The 22,507-nt window shown below is 54.9% G+C and overlaps 1 protein-coding gene across 1 annotated transcript; it reads left to right on the top strand.

Annotated features, from left to right (window-relative positions):
* Nucleotides 1-3,734: 3,734 nt before the first annotated feature.
* Nucleotides 3,735-21,757, top strand: Smtnl2 (smoothelin like 2). Its single transcript, XM_048366412.1, has 8 exons — nucleotides 3,735-4,178; nucleotides 10,182-10,269; nucleotides 10,857-11,093; nucleotides 11,601-11,676; nucleotides 12,582-12,761; nucleotides 13,751-13,868; nucleotides 14,525-14,676; nucleotides 20,887-21,757. The coding sequence occupies exons 1-8, from the start codon at nucleotides 3,789-3,791 to the stop codon at nucleotides 21,011-21,013; spliced, it is 1,368 nt and encodes a 455-aa protein (XP_048222369.1). The 5' UTR covers nucleotides 3,735-3,788; the 3' UTR covers nucleotides 21,014-21,757.
* The last annotated feature ends 750 nt before the right edge of the window (nucleotides 21,758-22,507 follow it).

Raw genomic sequence — 22,507 nt, 5'->3', positions numbered from 1 at the left:
GTAGTGTCCCTAGATCCACAAGGCTAGACTTTGGAAGCCATCCTTGCCCTTCTGCTCTCACCCCCTCCACTGACCACCCATCCAGCAGTCTTCTGGATCCCCTCATCTCTTTCCAGAGTTCCAGTCAGCCAATGCTTCCAGTGAAGCCAATTGTCCCACGAGGTGTGGGGACAGCAGTCCTTTTCTCTGGGATGAGATCCAATGCCTACATGAGAGCATGGGCAGCTGTACCGCGTGGATGATGCTGGATGCCGAGAGCAGCAGGAGGTCTCAGCCCTCCTCAGGCCTCTGAGGGCACTTCCAGGGATGCTGGGCCTCCAGGAAGCCTCGGGAGAAAGGACAGCTCTGAACGGCTAAATCTGTTTCCCCGAGGGGTGAACTGGAAGTAACATGGCAGGAAAAATAAGTTCTTTGGATCTAAGTTTGAAAGCCACGTGCAGGTGGCTCACATGATCTGAAGATCGTGGTTAAAAGCTAGCCTGGGAAGAAAAGTCCATGACATTTTTACCTCCAGTTAACCAGCTAAAAGTGAGAAGTGGAGCTGTGGCTCATGTCAGAGCACCAACCCTGAGTTCAAGCCCCAGTATCGGCACACAAAAAACCTGGGTTTGAAAAAAAAAAACAAAAACAACTGACTGGATCCTAGGTTCTAGCTCTGCCTTCGCATGCCTTGCTGAGTGGCCTTGGGCCATTTACTTACCACCAGGGCTTAGGTTTCCCTGTCAGGCCTGTGATTCTAACTTCCCTAGCACTGAGGTTTTGGCCTGGCAAGGGTTTGATCTTGTGAAGGGACTGATGGGGGTTGAGGGTGGGGAGGGGGGCGCTTGGGGAGGCTTGTCCACATCCTGCTTAGTACCTACACCCTGAGATGAGTGGGGGGCCAGCAGACTGCAGTGGGGTCAGAGTCAGGTGAGGGGGAGCTGGAAGGGCAGGTGCCAGACCCCCCAGTACTCCATGGGCAGTCAGCTGTGCTTGGTCTGACATCAGGCCTGATGAATGTGGGGGAGTGCGGTCAGGCCCATCAACCCCCACCTCCCTCTCCCTCTGGGTGCTGGCGGCCTGGGGCTGAGCAGGGGCCGCTGGAGAGGGTGGAGGTGGCTACCATAGAAAGGCTGAGATGAGCCAGGGTCAGTGAACAGAGCTTAAGCCTCCCCTTGTTTATCTTGTAGCCAGCCAACAAGGTGGTTTGGGGTTCTTGTCCTGCTTCTTCCCACCTTACACTTCCCCGGTCCCTCTTTTCCTGCTACCTCTGCCCCCAGGAGCAATTCCTCCCTGTCCTGGGGTATCTCCTTTTCTCCCAGGCTCAGCTCCACCTGTTTACTCTGTGGCCTGACTATAGGAGGGAAATGAGCCAGGGGGATGGTTTGAATCTTGTACTATCACCTTCCTAGATCCTACAGGGAGCCTCCATGTCCATCCTTCACTAAGTCCGGACTTCAGGCCCAGAAGGAGCCCAACCAGGTCCTCACACAGCCCCTCCTAGACACCATCATGGTGGTGCAGGACATGCCCGCTCACCTCCTGGGAAAGAGGGCTGCCCCCCCCCTTCACTAGTCCAAGTACCAGCCAGGTGTGCAACAGCTGTTCAGGCCCTCCTAAGACTTCTCTTCTCTCTTCTTGGGTCCTGCAAGGGAAAAGACTAGGCCTTTTCTGACTGAAATTCTGGTGTTTTTTGTTGTTGTTGTTTTTGTTTTTTGTTTTTTAACTCTAGGCTTTTGTGCTCAGACGATGTATGCACTCCTGGGGTAAAAGCAGCGGCAGAGGTCTTTCTCTCAGGGTCTCTATCAAGGATTCTACCAGGGGGAAAGAATGTGCAGAGCAGTTTGGCTCTCTTAGCCCAGACAGCTACTTGGAATATATATATATATATATATGTGCGCGTGTGCACGTACACACACACATACACACATACACACACACCTCTTGGCACTTGACTTTCTCATGAAATAATTGCTGGAAGGCTCCCTGGATTAGGTAAGCCAGTGTTCCTTCCTGTCCCCGCTGTGGGGAGGGATCAGCAGTTTGCATCTGCTAGGCGGATCCAGCCCCTCTGGGGAGGGAAGGCCCATCTAGGAAGGGCCTATGGGCTTCAGATCTCCTTGGAAGCCAGACGCAGCCATGGGAACAAACCTCTTAGCCTTCTCCTTTCTGTAGACCATCTGGCTGTGCCTGTTCAGCCTCCCAGCCTCCTTCAGGCCTAGGAGAGTGAAAGCTAATTAGGAAAGTTTTTTTATACAAGGGGACAAGATGTTCTTACTTTTATTCTAAATCTGTTTTATGGCAACATCCATCACCCTAAAGTAATATGTGTTTCTAGCCTGCCGTTTTCTTATGTTGACTGGGTTTGTCAGAGGTGAGGGATGGGGATGGGGGCAGCTGGGGTGGGGAGGACTATGTAGGATTAAGAATAAGGAGCATTAAAGGGAATAAAGGATGGGGTCCACACCTGTGGGTAGACACTAGTGGTGGGGGAAGGTATGTTGTTTGTCCAATACATGGCAGTATTTGGACATTCTTCCTTAAACACATCCTTTCCTCACTTTCACCCTCAACTTCTATTTTCTTTTCTCAGTTGTGGGCTTGAACTCAGGGCCTAGGCACTGTCCCTGAGCTTTATCATTCAAGGCTGGTGCTCTACCACTTTGAGCCATAGCACCACTTCTGTGTTTCTAGTCGTTCAGTGGAGATGAAGAATCACATGGACTTTCCTGCCTGGGCTGGTTTTGAACAGCAATCCTCAGATCTCAGCTTCCAGAGTAGCTAGGATTACTGGCATGTGCCACCAGCGCCCACAATAAGGCCCCTAAGTGAGGGAGCTTGGATCCCTTACTGACTGGTGAGAACAGTGTAAATATCCTGTCACTGACACGGTGGCTCACACCTGCAATCCTGGCTACTCCAGTGGCTGAGTTCTGAGGATAGAGGACGGAATTCAGCCACAGCAGAAAAGTCTATGAGACTCTGCTGTCCAATTATCTAGCAAGAAGCCAGTAGTGGAGGTGTGGCTCAAGTGGTAGAGCACTGTCCGGGAGCAAAAAAGCCAAGCAAGAGCCGGAACCTCTGATTTCAAGCCCCTGTGTTCTCTCTCGGTCTACTCCTCCCCGTCCCCCCGCCCCCCACCCCTTGTAGTACTGGGAGAGGGGAGCCCACATAGCTGCAGCGACTGGCAGGGACTTTACCATCTGTCTCCTCTCTGGGGTCTTCTAACAGGTGCAAGAAATTCCAGGCAAAGGTCTTGCTGGGGAGGGGGGTTATATATGAGAACCAGATGTGGGTCTAACAGTGCAAATCTCCACTCCGACAGGGCCGTGCCCCTACCTGGCGCGGCGCCCCTCTGCTGTGATCCTCAAAGTTCAGGTCCGGTCCGCTTGAGAGCCTTCTTCCGGCGAGTGCACAGAGCCCTCCGCCCCCACCGACCGCTCCCGGGGTGCCAGACGCGTCTTCCCCAGCGGCTCAGTACCCTTGGAAAGGACAGGGGGGCGCGCTCCATCTCCGCCTCCGTGGCCCCGCACGTCCCACTCTGTCCCTGCGGGTCTCTGGGGGCTCGGTGTCCCGAGCCGGGCGGGGGTCCGGGGTCCGGCTGCGTCCCGCCCCCCGCGGCTCCGCCCCCCGCGCGGCGCCCAGTCCCGGGACCCGGGCTCGCCCCGCCCCGCCCCGCCCCGCGTCCGCCCCTCCGGCCGCCCCTCGGGCTAAGCCCAGCGCGGAGTGCCGGGCGCCGCACAGTGCGGCGGGGCTCGGCTTCTCCGGTTCCCGCTCCCGGCTCCCCACTCGGCGCACCCCCTTCGGCCATGGAGCCCACCCCGGATGCGGCGGAGGCGCGCGGCGTGCGCGAGGCGCTGGGCCGCTACGAGGCGGCGCTGGAGGGCGCGGTGCGCGCGCTGCACGAGGACATGCAGGGGCTGCAGCGCGGCGTGGAGCGGCGCGTGGCCGAGGCGCTGCGCCTGGCCGCGCCCCTGGCGCGCACCGTGGCCGAGCTGCAGCGGGACAACCAGCGGCTGCAGGCGCAGCTCGAGCGCTTGACGCGCCAGGTGGAGGCGCTGGGTCTGTCGGCCGGGCTGTCCCCGGCGCCCGGCTCGTCCAGCCCCCCGCCCGCGGCCGGGACTCCAGATCGCGCACCACGACTGGGCACCGCCCGCTTCGCCAGCCACGCCACCTTCTCGCTGTCCGGCCGCAGTCAGGTGAGTCCGGGGCAGCGCGGTGGGTCGGGGCGAATGCGGGCGCCCAGGGACTGCCTCGCCGGCCCGCTGCGGTCCTCTGAACCCCAGACTGTGCCTCCAGCTGCTGCTGGGATTCGGTAATGGGGCGGGGGGCCGGGGGGGGGGGGGGGAGGAGGAGCTACTACATTGTCGGACAAGGCAGGAGAAGCCACAGCGAGCTGACCTTCCCTTCCTTGCACCTGCCTCGCGCCCCCTCCTCTCCTTTCTTTGGAGCTGGGTCCTGTGTGCTGAGCAGAACATCTCCCTTTCCCCTGTCCAGGACAGTAAACTTGAAGGCTGAGCACTATATTAGGCACTGCCAGGACCTCTTCCACGTGTTGGAATGGGTTAGCTCCCCCCTTCACCCCCATCCAACCCCTCCATCTTCATTCACACACCCAGAGTTGCTGCTTCACAGAGGCCTGACCGACTGACTGCTCAGGTTAGCTCAGGTTATAGATTAACCGGATTGAGAGCTCAAGCCCCTGCGTGTGAATGGGGATGGGGTGGGTTAAGGGGTGCAGTTTGGAAGAGGGTGCTGAACAGCTGTACTGGGAACTGCCATTCCAGGAGGGCAAATCCTTTACCATGAAGGGAGAGAGAGGAACTGGCCTTAGCTAGTGTCTAGATTTCTGGGGTCAGTGGCTGGTCAGACACCGGTGTGGACTAGTCTGAGCGTGGGCCTCTCCCTTAGGGTGGCAGGCCAGGTTAGAATGCTCCCATGGTGTGCAGTGGCCCTTAGGAGGGGGATGGTCTCTCCTGGCCAGCCCTGTGCTCTGAGGCAGGCAGTCTGCAACACTGCCCCTCCATTCCCAGTGGCCCAGAGAGTGTTGAGCAATGCTGACACTTTGGGCAGATGTTGTGTTCCAAATGGGGCAGACCCTTCCTAGTGGGTGACCAAAGAGGGCTTGTGCTGGAGGCCCAGGGCTTGCTATAGTAAGTGGGTGCAGCCTCAGAGGAGCTATAAATTGGAACTGGCTAGCGAGGAGCCTCCCTTCGTGGGAGTGAAGGCTGAGTTGTGAAGGCTGCCTGGCTGCTTTGTCCTGGGTGCAGAACCCTGGGATGTCTGGAAACACACTGAGATGTGTCCCATGAGTGTGACAGTCTATATGCTCCCGGTGTAAAATTGCCACTGTGAGCTCATCTGTGCTTAATAAGCAGTGTCATTGGTTTCTGAAGTTTTATTTTAACACACATTTGCTTCTTATTTGCTCAAGGAAACATCTGTCTGAGCTCTTAAGAAAAATAATCTCAGAATTGTGTATACACACACACAATCCTTTCCAGTTGTGACTTTTTTCAGTGGGAATTCACCATTATTCATCCAGGCTAAATGATCACTCGTGGTTAGGGGAGTGGTGAGGGTGGGTGGAGAGTTGAGGGAAGGGGCGAGGTGCCATCCTTAGGGCTGACTGGTGGGCAGAGGGTGAATGGAGGTGAGCTACTTACTTGTGAAGGACCATGGAAGAAAGATGGGTCTTATCTGGAGCTGTGTGTGTGTGGTGAGGTAGTTTGGACAGGGGATTTAGAGGAGGAATCAGCTGGCAGGGACTTTGGCCATGAGAATGGAGGCAGAGAGAAGAACCATGCCTTGGGACGTCACAGGATCACAGTCTGTTCAGGTTAGGCCCATCTTCAGGGGTGTGAGGCATCCAGATGAAGTTGTCCTAGGCAGGTCAATTCATGGGTCTGGGGTCCAGAGAGTGGTCGAAGCTGGAGGTGAGGGGTTGAGCACTGCTGTCAGCCCAGGTCATAGACAAGTGTGGTCTTGAGCATAATTGCAGAGGCAGAGGAGCTCAAAAGAAACAAAAACTAGGCCAAAGAACTTTCAGGGATGAAGAGAATCCAGAGGGCCCACTAAGAAATCCAGACAGGGAAACTTCTGGAAGAAGAAATTGGGGATAGCAGCCTCTTGGGATCAAGGTTAAAGGCCCAATGGGGGTTAGGCTGAGTATTTCAGGAAGGCCCCAGAAGTGTTAAGAGGCAAGTATTGTGTGTAAGGGACCAACCAGAGTGTGTGCCACCCTTGAGCCCTAGCTCCAGGGGCCTGGGGCAGCTCTCATGCGCTTAGCCCCATGAGCCCTGGTCAGCCCATCTTCACAGGAGTGTCAGCACATGTTCCCAGCTGGCTTCTGTGGTGAGGGGGGCCCTGTGAACCCTGGGCATGTTCCAGCTCCCGTGCTATGACCAGCAAGTGGCCTGCGACCAGGATTAGTCACAAGCCAGGAATTGGGGCTGCTGGGCCAAACTGGCTTGTGGGTGATAGACAGAAACAAAGCTGGGTGCTGGGACACTGGTGTCTGTGGCATGGATCTGGATGTGAGGGTCTCATCATATGCACACAATCCTGTGGTTTGTGGTTAGGCCTGGTAGAAGCTGGTGTTCTGCCTAGCTGGAGCTGGGTAGACCTCAGCATATAAATGTGCCCTGGTCTCCATGCAGATGGGCTGGATCAAGCAACCACTGAGTTCACAGAGCCTCGAACTTGCTGAGCAGTGTTTGTTCAACAAGGGCTGGCATGGCAGAGAGGATCAGGAGGAGGGGAGTAATTGGGGAAGACTCACAGCACGAGCACCCTGAAGTAGACAGACAGGTGGTTCTTTAGGGGCACCTCCTCTTAGCTAAGCCTTAATTTCTCTGGATCTAAACCAAGGAGATTGGCCTACCCCTGTTGGGCCTCATGTACCGAACAGACTGGGTCATGTGTGCTCAATGGACTTGGTTAATGGAAGCATCCAGTTCTTTGCTGTTGTCTGGCCTGGAGGAGGGAGGAGGGGACCAACAAGCCACTTGGCACCTGGCTGGGAGTGGAGGGCAGATGCCCGAGGTCAGGTCCAGCCTCAGGCCTCAGAGCCTGGCCCAAAATTGTTCCCTGGAAATGTTATCCTCAGCTAAGCTGGAGCCACTGGGTCCCCTTGGCCAGGCGGCACAATCCCTCAGGAGCCACTGCCAGGAGCCGGTGTCAGAGGCCTGACCATGAGAGAAACCAGACTCCGCTTATCGGCCTGCCTTTCCCAGAGGCAGTGTGATAAGGGAGTTGGATGCTGTGGGGGGAAGCTTGGACTGAGGCCTTTAAAGCTGTGATGTGAGTGGGGACTGGCCCCGCAGCTGTGTCTAGCTAGCATTTAAGGATGGAGATCTGGCCCACATGGGCTAGGGAGAGCACGCACACGAACAAAAGTTCCCACAAAAACATTCACAGGTCTCCTCAGGGCAAGGATCCAACCTGCTGGAGCCTCTGAAATCAGACTTCCCTCCTTCCCCAGTCTACCCCCTTTAGTTCCCAGTCCTAGCTCCCTTACAGGCTGCTGCCCCTAGCCGCCAGGGCTTTGTGGTGATTTCTTCTTCCTAGAGTCCTGCCCCAGGATGAATCTAGGCTAGCCCCTCCCCCCCCCGAAGATAATGGCCCTCTGGGGAGCATGCCAGAGGTCCCCCCAGCACAGGCTTAGGAGCCTTTGGTTTGAGGGCTCCGTGTTATTTGAAGACCTCACTGGGTCTCAGGCCTGTTCCTCCCTTCTGGGGCCTAGAGGGTGGCCCCATCCCACTCAGCCCCACACCCCAGTGGCTGCTGCTGACTTCCCTCCTGCTCCATCTGAGACCCCTTTGCTGGAATCCAGCCCATGTGGAGGTGCAGAACTTCCTGCCTATCTGCCCCTCTGCACCGTGGGGGAGGCGGGGCCTTCAACATGCAGTGACAAGCATGTGGGGGGACCCCTCACTGACACCTACATTCCTGGAAAAAATGATTTCGACACCAGCCTGTATTGCTGAGGCCCCTGCCTGGACCTGTGGGACCTGTTGGGCCAGAGTGGGATGGGTGAGGGGACATGGAGACCCCAGAAGAGAGGCCCAAGAGACACTGGGAGCTGGGGTTCTGGCTGGGCGGCCTGGTTTTCCTCTGGCAATTTGCTGGGCTTCAGACCTCTGGGGGAGCACAGGAGATACCTGTGGTCTTGAGAGTGGGTGGGCCTGTCCCCTCTCATCTACTCTCCTGAAGTTGTGGGACTGCCTGAGTCCTGTCTCCTGTCACCTGCACAGGGGCCCACCCTGTGGATGAGCCCTCCTCTCAACCTGGCACTGTGGACTTTCTGGCAGGAGAAACCCTGAGCCCCCTTTCTTGGCTTCCCTCCCTGGCCAGCATGTGGGCAGCTGGGGAAATGTCTGCGGTGCCGGCTGGCTGCTGGCTCCTTCCAGTTTCTCTCCAGCACGCCTCTGGAGCTGATTTCTACATCCATTGCCAGTGACTTCTTCTTGGCTACACACAATGCCTTCCATCCATCTTGACCGCCTCACCCCTGACCTCAGACCACCCTTGGCCGTGTTGGTGTTCCCGTTTCTTCGCTCCCTGGCATTCCCCTCTCTTGCTGGGTTCCTCCCTATCTTGCTGCTTTCTCCTGGGGTATACCCGTCCTGCTTCTGGAGGTGGCAGGCTCCCCTGGGCCTGACCCAGGCTGAGGGCTTTCAGGAGTTCACATGAGCTGTGACTGTTTGCACCAGCTTTCCTTTACATGCTCACACTAGCCAGCTACCTCCTCAGTCCTACACCCATCTCATCTAAAATGGAAATCCTTGCCTCCCCTCCCCCCCCAGCCTGGCCAGTCATTCATACCCCAAGCCTCAGCATCCTTCTTCCTGCATCCTTTTATCCAGATTCTGTTTCCCCCAAAGCTCTTGAGTCCTTGCTGTTGGCCCTCCCACAGCCTGGCGCCATATCCCCTCCTCACTTCTCCCATCAGGGCCTATGGAGTTGGCTTGCTGCCTGCTCTCCTCTTTTCACACAACTTTGGCCGGCACCTGAAGAGTGTGCCTAAAACACACCATGGGCTCCTTGTTTAAGGTCAAGACCTTACTCTGGGCTGCAGTGTGGGCCGCAGGGTCATCCCACTCACAGTGTCTGAGCCGGAATGGCTTCGCTTTGGTGCCCCCCAGTCAGTCCTCTGGGAATGGTCTCCCCTTCTCCGGCACCGGCTCACTCTGTGCGTGGGTTCTCTGCAGTGAAGTGTGCCTTAAGTATCCTCATGCTAGCCTGGTACTACTTGTGCACCCGCCAGCCTGATTCCCCCTGAAGCAGGCTGCAGGAGGACCGGAGCCTCCTGACACGGGAGATTACACTGTTGTCTGGGAGGCTAGGAGACCAGGAAAATATTCTGGAGATGCCTGGGGGAGAAGCACTGTGGGCCCCTCAAGCAAAGTCTGGTTAGGATCTGCTTCTGACCCCCCTTGCCAGACTGACTCCACCGCCCAGCCTGCTCAAAGCCTCCCCCCTCTGTGGGAGGGAGCAGAGCCTAGGGAGAGGACGGAATGCCCTCTGGCCATCATCCCAACTGTTTACACTGGACACCCCTGGAACCCCAGGTTCCATCTGAGAGATGGGCCTGGTGAGTTTAGTGGATATCCCAGAAAGTTAGCACTTTCCTAACTTTCTGTGGTTCTCAAACTCAGGGGATAGGACCTGGCTCTGTCACACCTTGGGCTGGCTGGTTCAGCCAGGATCCCAGCCCCCACCTTAGTCTTTGTTCTCTCTGCTTGCCTCCGGCTGGCCCCCACCCCTTGCCACACCCCTGATGGGATGGAGGGGGGCAGGAATGCAGCCAGGCTCCTGCACTCTGGGGGAATCTTGTATCCTTGCACCCAGGGCAAAGGTCCGGCTCTTGGGTGGGCAGCCATGCTGAAAAGGGGGGTGCAGGGACCAGGCTTTCCTGACCTGTTGTCTGGCTCAGACTGCAGAAAGGACCGGAGTCACCTAACTCTGCTTCAGTCAGAGCCCTGCACCGTGTCACCTCTGTCCTCAGCTTGGGATGAACTCAGTGGAGGGTTTGTCTATCAGACTGCCTGTCTACTGGGATGGGTCCATTCCAGCTTGTTCCTCATCTTGGCTGGCACTGCACCTCCTGGAGCTGTGCCCTGCCAGAACCAGGAGGGGTCTTAGGACGTGGCTTTGGGGTGGGCCACGAATAGGGCTCAGCCTTGATGATGTCTCTGCAGAGTGTGGATCACGAAGAAGTCAGTGAGCCAGAGACCAGAAGAGCCTCAAATTCCTGCATCATGGAGAACGGGCACCAGCCAGCCACAGGTAGGGGCCAAGGGAGGCCGCTGGATACCTTTGGGAGTCAGGGCCTTGCTGGGCCAAACATCCTTAGGCGAGGGTGGGGCTCAAGGCTCAGCCCAATAGGCAAAGAGGCTGTCAGGGAGCCGCTTCACTCAGTGTGGAGAGCTTTCCAAATGCAGAGTCAAGTGGGAAAGCTGGGAAGCTCGTGAGCTTCCTGTGTCTGAAGGAAAGCAAGCAGGAGCCAAGGAATTGTCTAAAGCAGGGATGCAGGTAGAGGGCACAGTCAACCAGTACTTATTGAGCTGACTACAGAGGAGGTTGGAGAAGAATCAGCCCTGGGAACAGCAACACATCCCTAGTAAGGCAGGTGGGGGTAGTCAGGGAAGCGGCGGGGCTGGGGGGGGGGGGATTGGACAGGTCAGGGAGGCAAAGGTGGTCAGGGAGGCAGAGGTGGACAGGGAGCTGGGGGTGGTGGTGGGGGTGGTCAGGGAGGCGGGGGTGGTCTGGGAGGTGGGGGTGGTCAGGAAGGCTCAGGAGACATGGAGCCTTGTGGGGGTTCTGAGGCCCCTGTGGCTGCCCCAGCTGACCTTCCCCATGGGTCACCATTCCAGGTCCAGGGGAAGGACCTCCAGAGGCCGACCAGACCTCAGCACCAGAGTCCCCCAGGCCTCGTCCTGTGAGCCTCTCCTTGCGGCTGCCTCACCAGCCAGTCACTGCTGTCACCCGAGTCTCCGAGAAGTTCTCTGGGGAAACGTCTGCTGCGGCGCTGTCACCCTCATCTACTGCCACCCTAGGTTTCAGCCCTAGTCCCAGCGAGGCCACTACCCTGTGGATCCCCAGTCCCACTGGTAGGAACAGAAGGGGATGGGCTGAGGGACTGGGGGTTCGGCTGGAGACTTGGAAACCCAGGTCAGGTCCCTGCCCATCTCTGTGGTCATCCCATGTAAAAGGGGCCCGCCCTTCCCAGAGATGTCATGGACTGGGATCCCCCATGGAGATGGCCATGGGGACTTCCATCTGCAGCACCCCTCAGGGCCATTGCAGGCCACGGTCAGGCTCAGTGGTTAGAGGCAGCGTTTGCTGGTCACGCAGCATAGGAGGCCCTGGGCTCTGTACCCTTAAAGGCAGCATGGAAGGAGAATAGTGGAGGGGACCGTTTTGAGGGCATTTCTCTATTTCCCCATCCCACTTTCTCTTTGGCTTTGCCAAGGCAGGGCCAGCTTAGCCTAGCTACTTGCTGGTCCACAGAGGGAGGTCAGGTAAATGAGGGAGGGCCAGGTCAGAGGATGGGAGGCTGAGGCTGGCCCTGTGTGAGAAGCCACATAGGTTCTTTCTGATCTCCTTTAATCCTCCAGAGAAGAATTCCTGTTTCCCACGGTCACTGTCAAGCTCTGGGTATGGGACAGTGACGGCCGGCAAGCACAAGGACAGGTGAGTCGTGGCTCCCCACCTGGAGGCAGCTGCCGAGGCCCCTGCAGGAGCTCTTCATGCTGACCCTCGGTGGGTGTTCTGCAGAGCCAGGGCAGCTCATGAAGGCCGGGTGTGGACCGCTGGAGTGGTGAGGTGGCTGGTTTTTTGGAAGGGGTGGTTTGGAGAAGCGTGGCTGCATTTTCACTTCTCTGTGGACCCTTTGGAACACATCAGTGAAAGGTTACAGGTGTGTTTGGTGGCGTTCAGCCTCCATGGGAGACTGGCAGGCAGAGCCCCTTCCCCTTGCTCTTCCTCCATGCTTCTTGCCACAGGCTGAGCAGGTGCCTGGAGAAGGCTGGGGGGCTGGGAAAGGCTGCAGGGGCTCTCTGTGGTACAGGATTGTGGGTGTCCTGCTCCCACAGGACTGCTAGACTCACTGGGAGTGGGGGTGGGCGGCAAGCTTAGCTTCCCCCCCTCCTTTAATAATAAAAGGAGAATTGTGACTTCTTGGAAGATTGTTCTAGGGGGAGAACAAAGGGGATCTTATCTCATGGTGGTGGGGGAAGGGGGCTTGGTCCTGATGGTTGGTGAGTTGCACCTCCTGCTTGAGAGGGTTTCCCTTATCCTCTCAGGCATTGATACCTGTCAGGGGCTGCTTATGCTCAAAGTGGGGGGCCTCCTCCCCCTCCCACTTGGTCTTGCTGGCCAGGCATGCTGCAAACAGCAGCTCTGTTCAGAAAACCTGCCAAGCAAGTTGGGGCCTGGAGCAGGTGGGCTAGCTAGACACTGCTCCGCTTTCTTGGTGTCATGGTGCAGAATGCCTGCCTGGCCTCATGCTCAGTGCTGGCTTCATCTCCTGTAGAGGAGCTCGTGATAGTAATGTCTGTGTCTCTGTGTCTGACTCAGTGCTTCTCTCCTCTCCCCAGCCCTCCACTGGTGACACCACCCCAGTCACCCCCATCCCCTCAGCCACCAGCCATAACTCAGACCCCTCGCCAAGGGGAGCGGCGCCGGGAGCTGGTGCGGTCCCAGACACTGCCCCGCACCTCAGGAGCACAGGCCCGGAAGGCACTGTTTGAAAAGTGGGAGCAGGACACAGCTAGCAAGTATGGACACTTGCTCCCAGACGATGCGGAGCCCCGGGGTGGGGTGGGGTGGGGGAAGTGGCTGGCAGTACTGCATAGCAAGCCCTGCCTCCCTGGGGCTGGGGGTGGGGGTGGTGTCCTCAAGATCAGATCTCAAGGCCAGGCCTGTGTTACAGTGTGGGTTGGGGGCTAGAAAGCCTCGGTGGTTAGGAAGAGAGGCCTGTGGGGCTAGAAGCCAGGCTAGGCCTGGTGAGAGCTCTCCCCTCTCTTCAGAGGACCCAGGTTTTCTGTACCCCCAATGATCTCAAGTAACTGCTCTGCCTGAATTCCTAGGGCTTGCTGCACCTTTTTTTGGGTTGGGGGGCAAGATCAGCGAGTCTGGCAGAGGGTTAGCGTTTCTGGCTGAAGCTGAGTTGGCCTAGCTGCGGGGCTGGACTTGTCTGGGGACTCAGAGGGACCTCTGAGGCAATGGCCTTCTAGCCCGCCAGGGCATGTTTATTCAGTCTTCTTGTGGTGTCTGGTATTGGTGGCTGCTGTGGAGAGCGTCGGCCAGGCTTGTATGATGATGATGGCTGACAACTAGTCCCTACTTGGCTTGAGTGAGGGAATCAGACCCAGGAAGTCCCCCCTGACCCAGCAACTTGACCTTGGCTGTTAGGAAGTGTCCTTGGGCCTTATGGGAAGCCCCCCCACCTAGCTAGGAAGAGACCCAGAAGGAGAGTGGGATGAAAGTGGGGGGGAGGGGTGCTAGGCAGAAGAGAGGGAATGGGGACCAGCTCAAGTCCTGTCTCAGAATTATCCAGTGATCCTTGCTTCCTGCTGTGGGACACACATGGGGGTAACTGGACAGCTGGAAGGGGTAAATAGTCCTTCCAGGTCCCATCCAAGCTGTACAGTTGGTATGTAGGACCATGCTACTCACTGATCCAGCATCTCCCTGGCAAGCCGACCAGAGGTATAGCAGCATGCCCCCTTTGGGCGCCTGCAGCATGCCTGCCCTCTCTCCTCAGGGGCAGAGGGGAGACGAGGGCCAAGCTGAAGCGATCCCAGAGCTTTGGTGTGGCCAGCGCCAGCAGTATCAAGCAGATCCTGCTCGAATGGTGTCGCAGCAAGACGCTGGGCTACCAGGTGAGCCCCGGCCAGGTGGACGAGGCCCTGCCCCTTCCCTGGCCCCCTGGCTGGACAAGAGCTGGTGGAGGCTGGAGGCAGGGGCAGGAGTCAGGGAATGTGGGTCCTCCCAGCACAGGCCCCTCGTCTCCTGCTGCACATCCTTAGAAGTTCTCTGAACAAGCTGGGCACTCACTGGTGGCTCACACCTATAATCCCAGCCACTTAGGAGGCTGTGAGAAATGAGGATCACGGCTCAAAGCCAGCCTAGACAGACAAATCCATGAGACTCCAGTTAACCAGCACAAAAAAAGCCAGAAGTGGAGGTACAGCTCATGTGGTAGAGTGCCAGCCTTAAGTGAAAAAGCCAAGTGAGAGCTCAAGGCCTTGAGTTCAAGCCCCAGTATCTGCATGTGCATGTGAACACAGACACACAGACACACACACACACACACATACACACGGAAAGAGAGAGAAAGAGAGAGAATACTCAGAATTGGGATCTTGGGATCTACATACAGACTCCCTTAAGGGGGTGAGGTCTGGTTGTTGAGCGGGGTGGATGGTAGGTCTCGTGGAGGAGCTGGGAGAATCTGCCTGCCTGTGGAGTTGAATTGGATGGGAGGAACAGGGACGCAGGAGTCCCACCCCTCTGACCTCCTTTCTCCTGCTTGCAGCACGTGGACCTGCAGAACTTCTCCTCCAGCTGGAGTGACGGGATGGCCTTCTGCGCCCTGGTGCACTCCTTCTTCCCCGATGCCTTTGACTATGACTCCCTGAGCCCCACGCAGCGTCAGAAGAACTTTGAGCTGGCCTTCACCATGGCTGAGTGAGTAGAGCAGGCCTTGCGACCTACCAGCCTGAGCCTACACACCTCTGCCCCAGATAGGGTCTGCAGAAATGGTCAGAGACGGAGGCCTTCTGGCCTGTTTTCTCCTTACATAGATGAAAGATCAAGGCCTGGCAATGGGTTAGCCCAGGGTCATACAGCACCCTCAGCCTTGCCTGCCCACTTCATTCCATTCCTGGCCCAACTGCTTAGCTCCCGCCTCCTTTGCCGGGCTCTGAGCTGGGCCAGGGAAGGAATTGAGCCAGCTTGGCTCAGAACCTGTGCTTGTTACTGGAAGCTCATGTGGAGCCAAAGGGACGTCCTCTGGGGCAGCCATGCTCGCTGTGGGGACAGAATGGACCCGCTCCCTTGGAGTGCCTTGGCCTGGGGTTTTAGAGTCTCTGCTCGCTGTTTTGTTGTCTCTGATGATGCATTCAGACTCTCAGCCCCTTTGGGGTCATAGACCTCCTTGTATACTTTATAAGGCTTCTCTTTCTTGGCTGCATGGGCTGAGTTGTCATCTTGATAGCAGAAACAGCTTTGGATGAGTGTGTTACGCAAGGAGCCAGACAGTGGTGGAGTCCCGCCAAGTATGGTGGCGTGATGAGGGGAGAGGGTGGCCCACAGGAGGAGGCCCAGCTGCTCCAGACCCAGGAATGGCCAGCATCCAAAATCCAACTGTTAGAATGTAGGGTTGGGGCTCCCACATAGGCTCCCCAAGACCCATCCCAGCTGGGAAGGGCGATGATGCTTGGCTTATAGTTTTTCACTTTGGAGTCACTGCCAGCTCATCCTTTTGGCCACCTTGGTTCCCCTCAGCTGTGGACCAAGATGGGTTGTGACAGGGAGAGGGAGAGCCTGGGTCACAGGGTGGGGACTCCACACCCCATCTTGCAGGGAGCACAGCACTCCCGGGCAGCCAGAATAAGAGCGATTCTGGACTGTGTTTTCCTAGCAAAAGGTTTGAGTTCACAGAAGCCTCTCAAGCAGATGTTTCTTTGATTTCCAACCTGGGGGTGGGGTGGGGTGGGGCTCGTGCAGGCTTTGCCTCCTCCTCTCCAGAGCAAACAGCAGGGTAGAAACCTTGGCCCTGCCTCCCGGTGGCCTGAGCCTGATCCCAGCGGGAAGGGAGGCTGCTATGAGGGGCCTCCACCATGTGTTCTGGCCTTTTCTGCTGACTCGGAGGGTGGGGAGGGGTGTCTGAGGCAGGCCTGTGTGGGGAGCTTGTTCAGAGCCTGGGACATGCTTCTCCTGATGAGTCATCTGTGAGATTACTGCTCAGGTACGTGAGGGAGGGAGTGGGCTGGGAGTTGGGGCGGCCTTCCCCGGGCCTCTTGGATCTTCCAGTTTCTTGGAGACTGGATAGCAAAGGTTTAAGAAAGCTCAGGAACACCTGCTTGAGGACACTGGCTAGGAGTATTTGAGGTTCGCCAGCTACATCTGGGCAGTCACACAGGACTGCTGCAACCGTCAAGAAGAGCTCTGCAGACTGAGGACAGAACTAAGAAAGGCAGGGTTTTGTTTTGTTTTGTTTTGTTGGTCCTAGGGCTTGAACTCAGGCCTGGGTACCATCCCTGAGCTTTTTCTGCTCAAGGCTGGCACTCTACCACTTCAAGGCACAGTGCCACTTTGGTTTTCTGGTGGCTAATTGGATATAAGAGTTTCACAGACTTTCCTGCCTGGGCTGGCTTTGAACCCTGATCCTCAGATCTCAGCCTCCTGAGTAGCTAGGGTTACAGGTGTGAGCCACTGGTGCCCTACGGAAAGGCAGTTTTGGGAGCAGTTTTGATGAGAGAAGCCTGGGATCCTATCAACATGACTTTTGGAAGATAGAAAAACATGGGGGTTCACAAACCACACATCTGGAAGGAACTATTTCTAGACCTGTCTGTGAGCAAGTGCCTTTGAGGCACAGAGATTCATTTGGAGTGAAAGTTGTGTGTGTTGCCCATCTCCATTTGGTTTCTGGGCCCCGAGATTCCTTGCGGCCTAATCTGTGTGAGTGATGTGGTGCTGACAACAGCGTGAGCTTCCCTTGCCCGACAGGTGTTCCGCACTTGGAACGAGGCTGGACCAGTCCCTTTTATGGAAGGGGCCGAATGGAGCGGTGTCTGACCCTTGTGCATCTTTCTTCCCCATCTCCAAGCATAGCTGGAGCACAGGACGTGCGGTCCGAGGCTTCCCACTTGCCCGGCATGGAATGCCTGTTCTCAGGTTACCCTCAGCAGAAGGGGCTCGAAGGCTATTTGTAGTGTCCATGTGTCTCTGTCTAAAATCAGACAGGAGGCGGTAGTCCGAGCTCCTGGCATCCTGGACCACATTTAGAGCAGGCTTTAAAAAATAAAAATAACACCCTCCTACCCCTTCTCCGTGACCCCTGCAGGCTAGCCTGGGGCAGCCAGAGATGACAGGACAGAGTGGGGGTGGGGGGCTGTATGGTAGGCGGGTCACCCCTGGTTCTGGCTGTGTGCCGGCATGGAAGTGATGTGCTCTTTTTGGTTTGGACTTTTTCACGTAGTTTGAATTATTTAAAAACAAGCTTGGAGGGGCTGGGAATATGGCCTAGTGGCAAGAGTGCTTGCCTCCTACACATGAATCTCTTGGTTCGATTCCCCAGCACCACATATATGAAAAACGGCCAGAAGGGGCGCTGTGGCTCAGGTGGCAGAGTGCTAGCTTTGAGCGGGAAGAAGCCAGGGACGGTGATCAGGCCCTGAGTCCAAGGCCCAGGACTGGCCAAAAAAAACAAGCTTGGATCATTTGCACAAAGGCAGTTTTAAAAAGCCCATATAGCAATTGAGACTTCTACTGTTTTGGTAAAAGTCAGTGGTGACATCCGACTCACGCCTGTAATCCTAGCTACTCAGGAGGCTGAGCTCTGAGGGTTGCTGTTCAAAGTCAGCGACTCTTAATTCCTATTAACCAGCAAAAAGCCAAAAGTGGAGGTTTGTCTCACATGGTAGAGTGCCAGCCTTGAGTGAAAAAGCCAAATGTGCATGCAGGACCCTTAGTTCAAGACTTAGACGCCCCCTCTCCCCACAAGTCAATGGTGACTATCACTGCTTTGGATGCTGTGTGAGTTCTGTCCAGCTTGTGGCTGCAGGCTCTGGGAATCTTGTCACCCTTGTATCTCTGAGGGAGCGTGCTCCGTCTGCAGAAGCAAGCTGGGCTGGAAGGCAAATGGCCCTGCAGGCCACACCATGGTCTCCAGGTCAGGGGCATGGTTCTATCTGTTTGGTAGAGCATTTGGACCTTCCCAGGGGAAGGAGTGGGTGGGGATGAGGATGGGAGGTTGTGTGTAAGCAGGTTGGGGTGGGGGGGAGAAGTGGGTGAGGATGGGAGTTTGTGTGTGAGCACAGGGTAGGCCAGATGGATCACAATCCAGGGCCCTGCTTGTCTGCTGCAAGCCAGCATCTTGCCCTTGGATAGCTGGTTGGACAAGGAAGAGTGGTGCCAGGGTGAGACCTTACTCCAATCTTTTTTTAAAAAAAATTTACTTATTGTTATTATAAAGGTGACCTCTTTTTTGTACTCTCTCATTTGTGTGTATGTGTATATGTGTATGTGTGTGCGCGTGTGCACGCACACACATGCTAATACGGGGCTTGAACTCAGGGCCTTACATTCCTGCTTGGCTTTTTCTGCTGGCACTCTACGACTTGGGCCCCACCTCTGCTTTCAGTGCTTTGCTAATTATTGAACCTAAGAGTCTCACAGACTGTTCTAGCCAGGCTGGTTTCAAACCTCGATGGTTAGATCTCAGCCTCCTAAGTAGCTAGGATTATAGGAGTGAGTTGTCAGCATCCACTTGGGAGGGAAAAAAATGAGTGAGAACATTGTGGGACCAACAGGCAGAAAGTGCAAAGAGGCAAACATGGTATAGGCAATGTGAAGAACAGCTTTTCTCTTGGCCAGAGAGGAACTGGTGTGGTCGTTTTAGAAACCTTTCTCTTTCCATATAGACAGCTGGCTTCTGATCAGGGGGTTCAGACAGGGTAATGTTAAGTTCTCTTCCAATGCTGGGGTTCTGGAGTTCTAGGTGGTCTGCTGTGATGCCCCGGGCTCCCGTGGAGCCTGTTCCCACATACCTGTTGTCCTTGAGTAGTGAGGAAGGGAGAGGAAGAGGTGCTCTCTCTGCGAGGTGGGTGATAGGTACTGGATGGCAAGAGATGGTTCTGGAACGTCCACCTTGCATGGCTTCCCTGTTGCAGGGCTGACTCCCTGACTCAGAGCCTTGGCCTGGCTGGCAGGTGCCTGCTCACCAGCCAAGCACTCTCTTACCCCAAGGAGCCTCTGGCTTCCCTTACACAGCTGCCTGCCCCAACCTGGGGGTGGGGTGGGGTGGCTGGGGGACTGGATCCAGACAGGCCGCTCCATTTCACATTGACATTTGGTTTCTGATAGAAGGCCTGGCCCCTTCCCAGCACTGCAGAGCAGGGCCTGGGATAATGTTACAGTCTTTGTCTCTGCAGCACCCAGCCTGGGGAGCTGCCTTGTGCCATGTCCTAGAAGAGAGGACCGTGTGGCTCACACGGAAGCGGCTTTGAGCTCTAGGGTGGATCTGAAGTGGCTTACTTGCTGGGCCCCTCTGTCGATGGGCTCATGGGGGAACCAGGGTGTGAGGACACATTGTGGCCAGGGGTTGGTGGCTTACCCCTGTAATGCTAGTTACTCAGGAGCCTGAGATCTGAGGATCACAGTATGAAGCTAGCCTGGGCAGGAAAGTCCCTGAGAATCTTATTTCAAGTTAACCACCAAAAAGCTAGAAGTGGTGCTGTGACTCAAGTGGTTACAGCACTAGCCTTCAGCTAAAAATCTCTGAGAACAGTGCCCAGTCCCTGAGTTCAAGCTCCAGGACTGGCACACTCACACAAAAGAACATATTTTGGGAGCCACAGCCTCCCAACAGACCCACTGGGAGGGAGAGCGAAGAAGCATTGCTGCCATTTTATCTCCAATACTGGCAGGCGCTCTCTCTCTCTTTCTCCCTCTCTCACTCTCTCTAGATTTATTTAAGTTTTGGTGGTACTGAGAATTGAACGCTTGCTATGCAAATATTCTACCACTTGAGCTAAGCACCTTCTTTTTAATTTTGTTTTGTTTCGAAAGAGGGCCTCACTATGTAGCCTAGGCTAGCCTTGAACTCACTGTCTTCCTGCCCCTGCCTCCACAGTGCTAGGATGCCAGTGTCATCTCTGTACCAGGCACTAAGGTTATTTATAGTATCTAATATGATGTAAGATATAAATGTGCTATGCAAATATTTGTCCTATTTGGTTTGGGGAATAAAGGGAAGAAAACCAAGTGTATCTGTTTGGTACAGGTGCAGTATTTTCTCCCCTTATATTCAACCCAGGTTTGAATCCATGACTGTGGTCATAGCAGGCAGACTCATGCGTGTGTGTGTCTGTGTGCGTGTGTGTGCGCACGTGTGTGCACAAGTGTGCATGTGCTGAGTTGTGATGAAAATTATCTGTCTTACTATAGATCACAGTATTAAAAAGTGCTTAAAAATACTGTTGTGGGGGTGGTAATTGAGGAGGTGGGAGGGTGGGAGAAAAATGAGGGAGGAGGTAACAAGTTTGACAAGAAATGTACTCACTACCTTATGTATGTAACTGTAACCCCTCTTCACAATAAAAACAAAAAAAAAAGCACGGTTGCAGGAGGCAAATGGGTGAATTTATATTTTCCTTTAATACATTTATTTTATAGTTCATGCTCATTTCCTATATAATACTGACATTCCAATACATATTCATATGCATCTAAATTGTGTGCATGCATGTGTGTGTACGTGTATCTGTATGTGTGTGTGTCTGTGTGTGTATGTGTGTGTGCCAGTCCTGGGGCTTTAACTCAGGGCCTGGGAGCTGTCCCTGGGCTTTTTGTTTGTTTGTTTGTTTAAGGCTAGCACTCGAATCATGGCTCTACTTCTGGCTTTTTGGTGGTTAAGCGGAGATAAGAGTCTCAGAGATTTTCCTGCCTCAAGCAGCTTCCAACTCCGATCCTCAGGTCTAAGCCTCCTGAAGGAGCTAGGATTGCAGGCCTGAGCCACTGCGCCTGGCTTGCTTGCATTTAATTTCACACTGCACCTCTCAAGGTTCTTGTGGGATTTGAACTCCCTGTGGGTGTGTACAAACACTCTGGCTTCAGGCTGAATTCTGCGGCTTGCTACCCTGAGTTCTGAGGGATGCTTCTGTGTTTCAGGAACCTGGCCAACTGTGAACGCCTCATTGAAGTGGAGGACATGATGGTGATGGGCCGCAAGCCGGACCCCATGTGCGTTTTCACCTATGTCCAGTCGCTGTACAATCACCTGCGTCGCTTTGAGTGAAAGCCGGGGAGACCGTGAGGCTGCCATTCCCCCCAGGACGACCCTCCCCCCACAGAAGAAGAGCTGCCGGGATCTGAGCTCACTGTGGATCCTGGGGCGTGGTCTGGTGCCCTTCACAACGGCTGTGTTACTGATTAAAAGTTTCACTGATCTGGGCCGACAGTGCTGTCACAGCCAAGGGCTTGAAGGAAAAGGAAAAACTGCCAAAGAGAGACAATGGTGCTAAGTAATGATCTTCTTAAGGAAAAATTACGCTTGCCTGTGTAGATTCCGGAAAGCGAACTTAATGTTTCCCTCTGGTGAATTTGATACCTTAGCTTGACAGAGTTCCATTGATTACCAAGTGTTGTTTATTTTTTTGTTTTGTTTTTTATCAAAATACCCAGCACTTTCTACTTCCTAACACCATTGTAGGTCCCTCTCCTCCTTCCCTCTGACCCAATGCCAGGAAACAGAGACTGCTTCATCAGCAGTGTGACAAAGAAGAGCCAAGGCTAGGGAAGAAACAGTTGAATCACACCCAGGTCCTGGGCAGTGGATAACCTTCAAATCACCTCTATTCTGTGGGGGCTGATGGGGAGGCTTTGCCTAGGTCCAAAAGGGCTCTGTTCCTGCCCAGCGGTCAGATAGACATAGAGCATTCAGATAGACATAGGCTCTCTAGAAGTTAACACTATGGACAGACCTATCAAGCTGAGAATTTCTTTTTTCTTCCTTTCTTTTCTTTCTTTCCTTCCTTCCCTCCATCCCTCCCTTCCTCTCTTTTTCTTTCTTTCTTATGTCAGTACTGGGGCTTGAACTCAGAGCTTGGGTACTGTCCCTTCATTTATTCTCTCAAGGCTAGTGCTCTACCACTTCACCTATAGATCTACTTTTAGTTTTAAAAAAATTAATTGGAGGTAAAAGTCTCACAGATTTTCCTACCCAGGCTGGCTTTGAACCACAGTCTTCAGATTTCAGCCCTTGAGTAGCTAAGATTACAGGCGTGAGCCACCAGTGCCTTGACTATGCTGAGAGTTCCTTAGTCACATCTTTTTATTTTTTTGGCCAGGGGGTGGGAGGTGGGGGGATTTACTGCAGATATTTATAAAACGTAATCCCAGAGGAACTATTGACCCATCTGTATATGTGTCAAACATCGCTTAGGATTTGAAATTTTTGTTTGGGAGGTAGGGGTTTTGTGAAGAAAAGACTTTGTACATATTCAAATGAAGATCTACTTAAATCACATGCTCACTCTTTGTGTATTTAAACTACTCGCCTGGGAAGTTGACAACTGACACTTGTCTCCCAACTTGCCTGTCACCCACGGTGTCCATGTTAAAGGACAGTGAACAGAAAGTGGCCCCATGTGGAAAAACGTGGCCTGGGGTTTTGAAGTGGTCATTTTCCCTCCCCCATTTTTCTTCAGTGCTGGGGATAGAGCCTTGTGAGTGCTAGGCAAGAGCTCTGCTGTTGAGCCATATATGCCCCAGCTCCTTGGCTGGGCTTTCA

The sequence above is a fragment of the Perognathus longimembris genome, chromosome 17 (assembly GCF_023159225.1).
Source record: "Perognathus longimembris pacificus isolate PPM17 chromosome 17, ASM2315922v1, whole genome shotgun sequence".
Classification (NCBI taxonomy): domain Eukaryota; kingdom Metazoa; phylum Chordata; class Mammalia; order Rodentia; family Heteromyidae; genus Perognathus; species Perognathus longimembris.
The sequence above is the reverse complement of the archived record's forward strand: the minus strand, read 5'-3'. Positions and strand labels throughout refer to the sequence as shown.

Coding starts and splice junctions, on each gene's coding strand:
- Smtnl2 (XM_048366412.1), top strand. CDS start 3,789: ATGGAGCCCACCCCGGATGCGGCGGAGGCGCGCGGCGTGCGCGAGGCG. Junction 4,179..10,181: donor CGCTGTCCGGCCGCAGTCAG/GTGAGTCCGGGG, acceptor ATGTCTCTGCAG/AGTGTGGATCACGAAGAAGT. Junction 11,094..11,600: donor GTGGATCCCCAGTCCCACTG/GTAGGAACAGAA, acceptor TTAATCCTCCAG/AGAAGAATTCCTGTTTCCCA.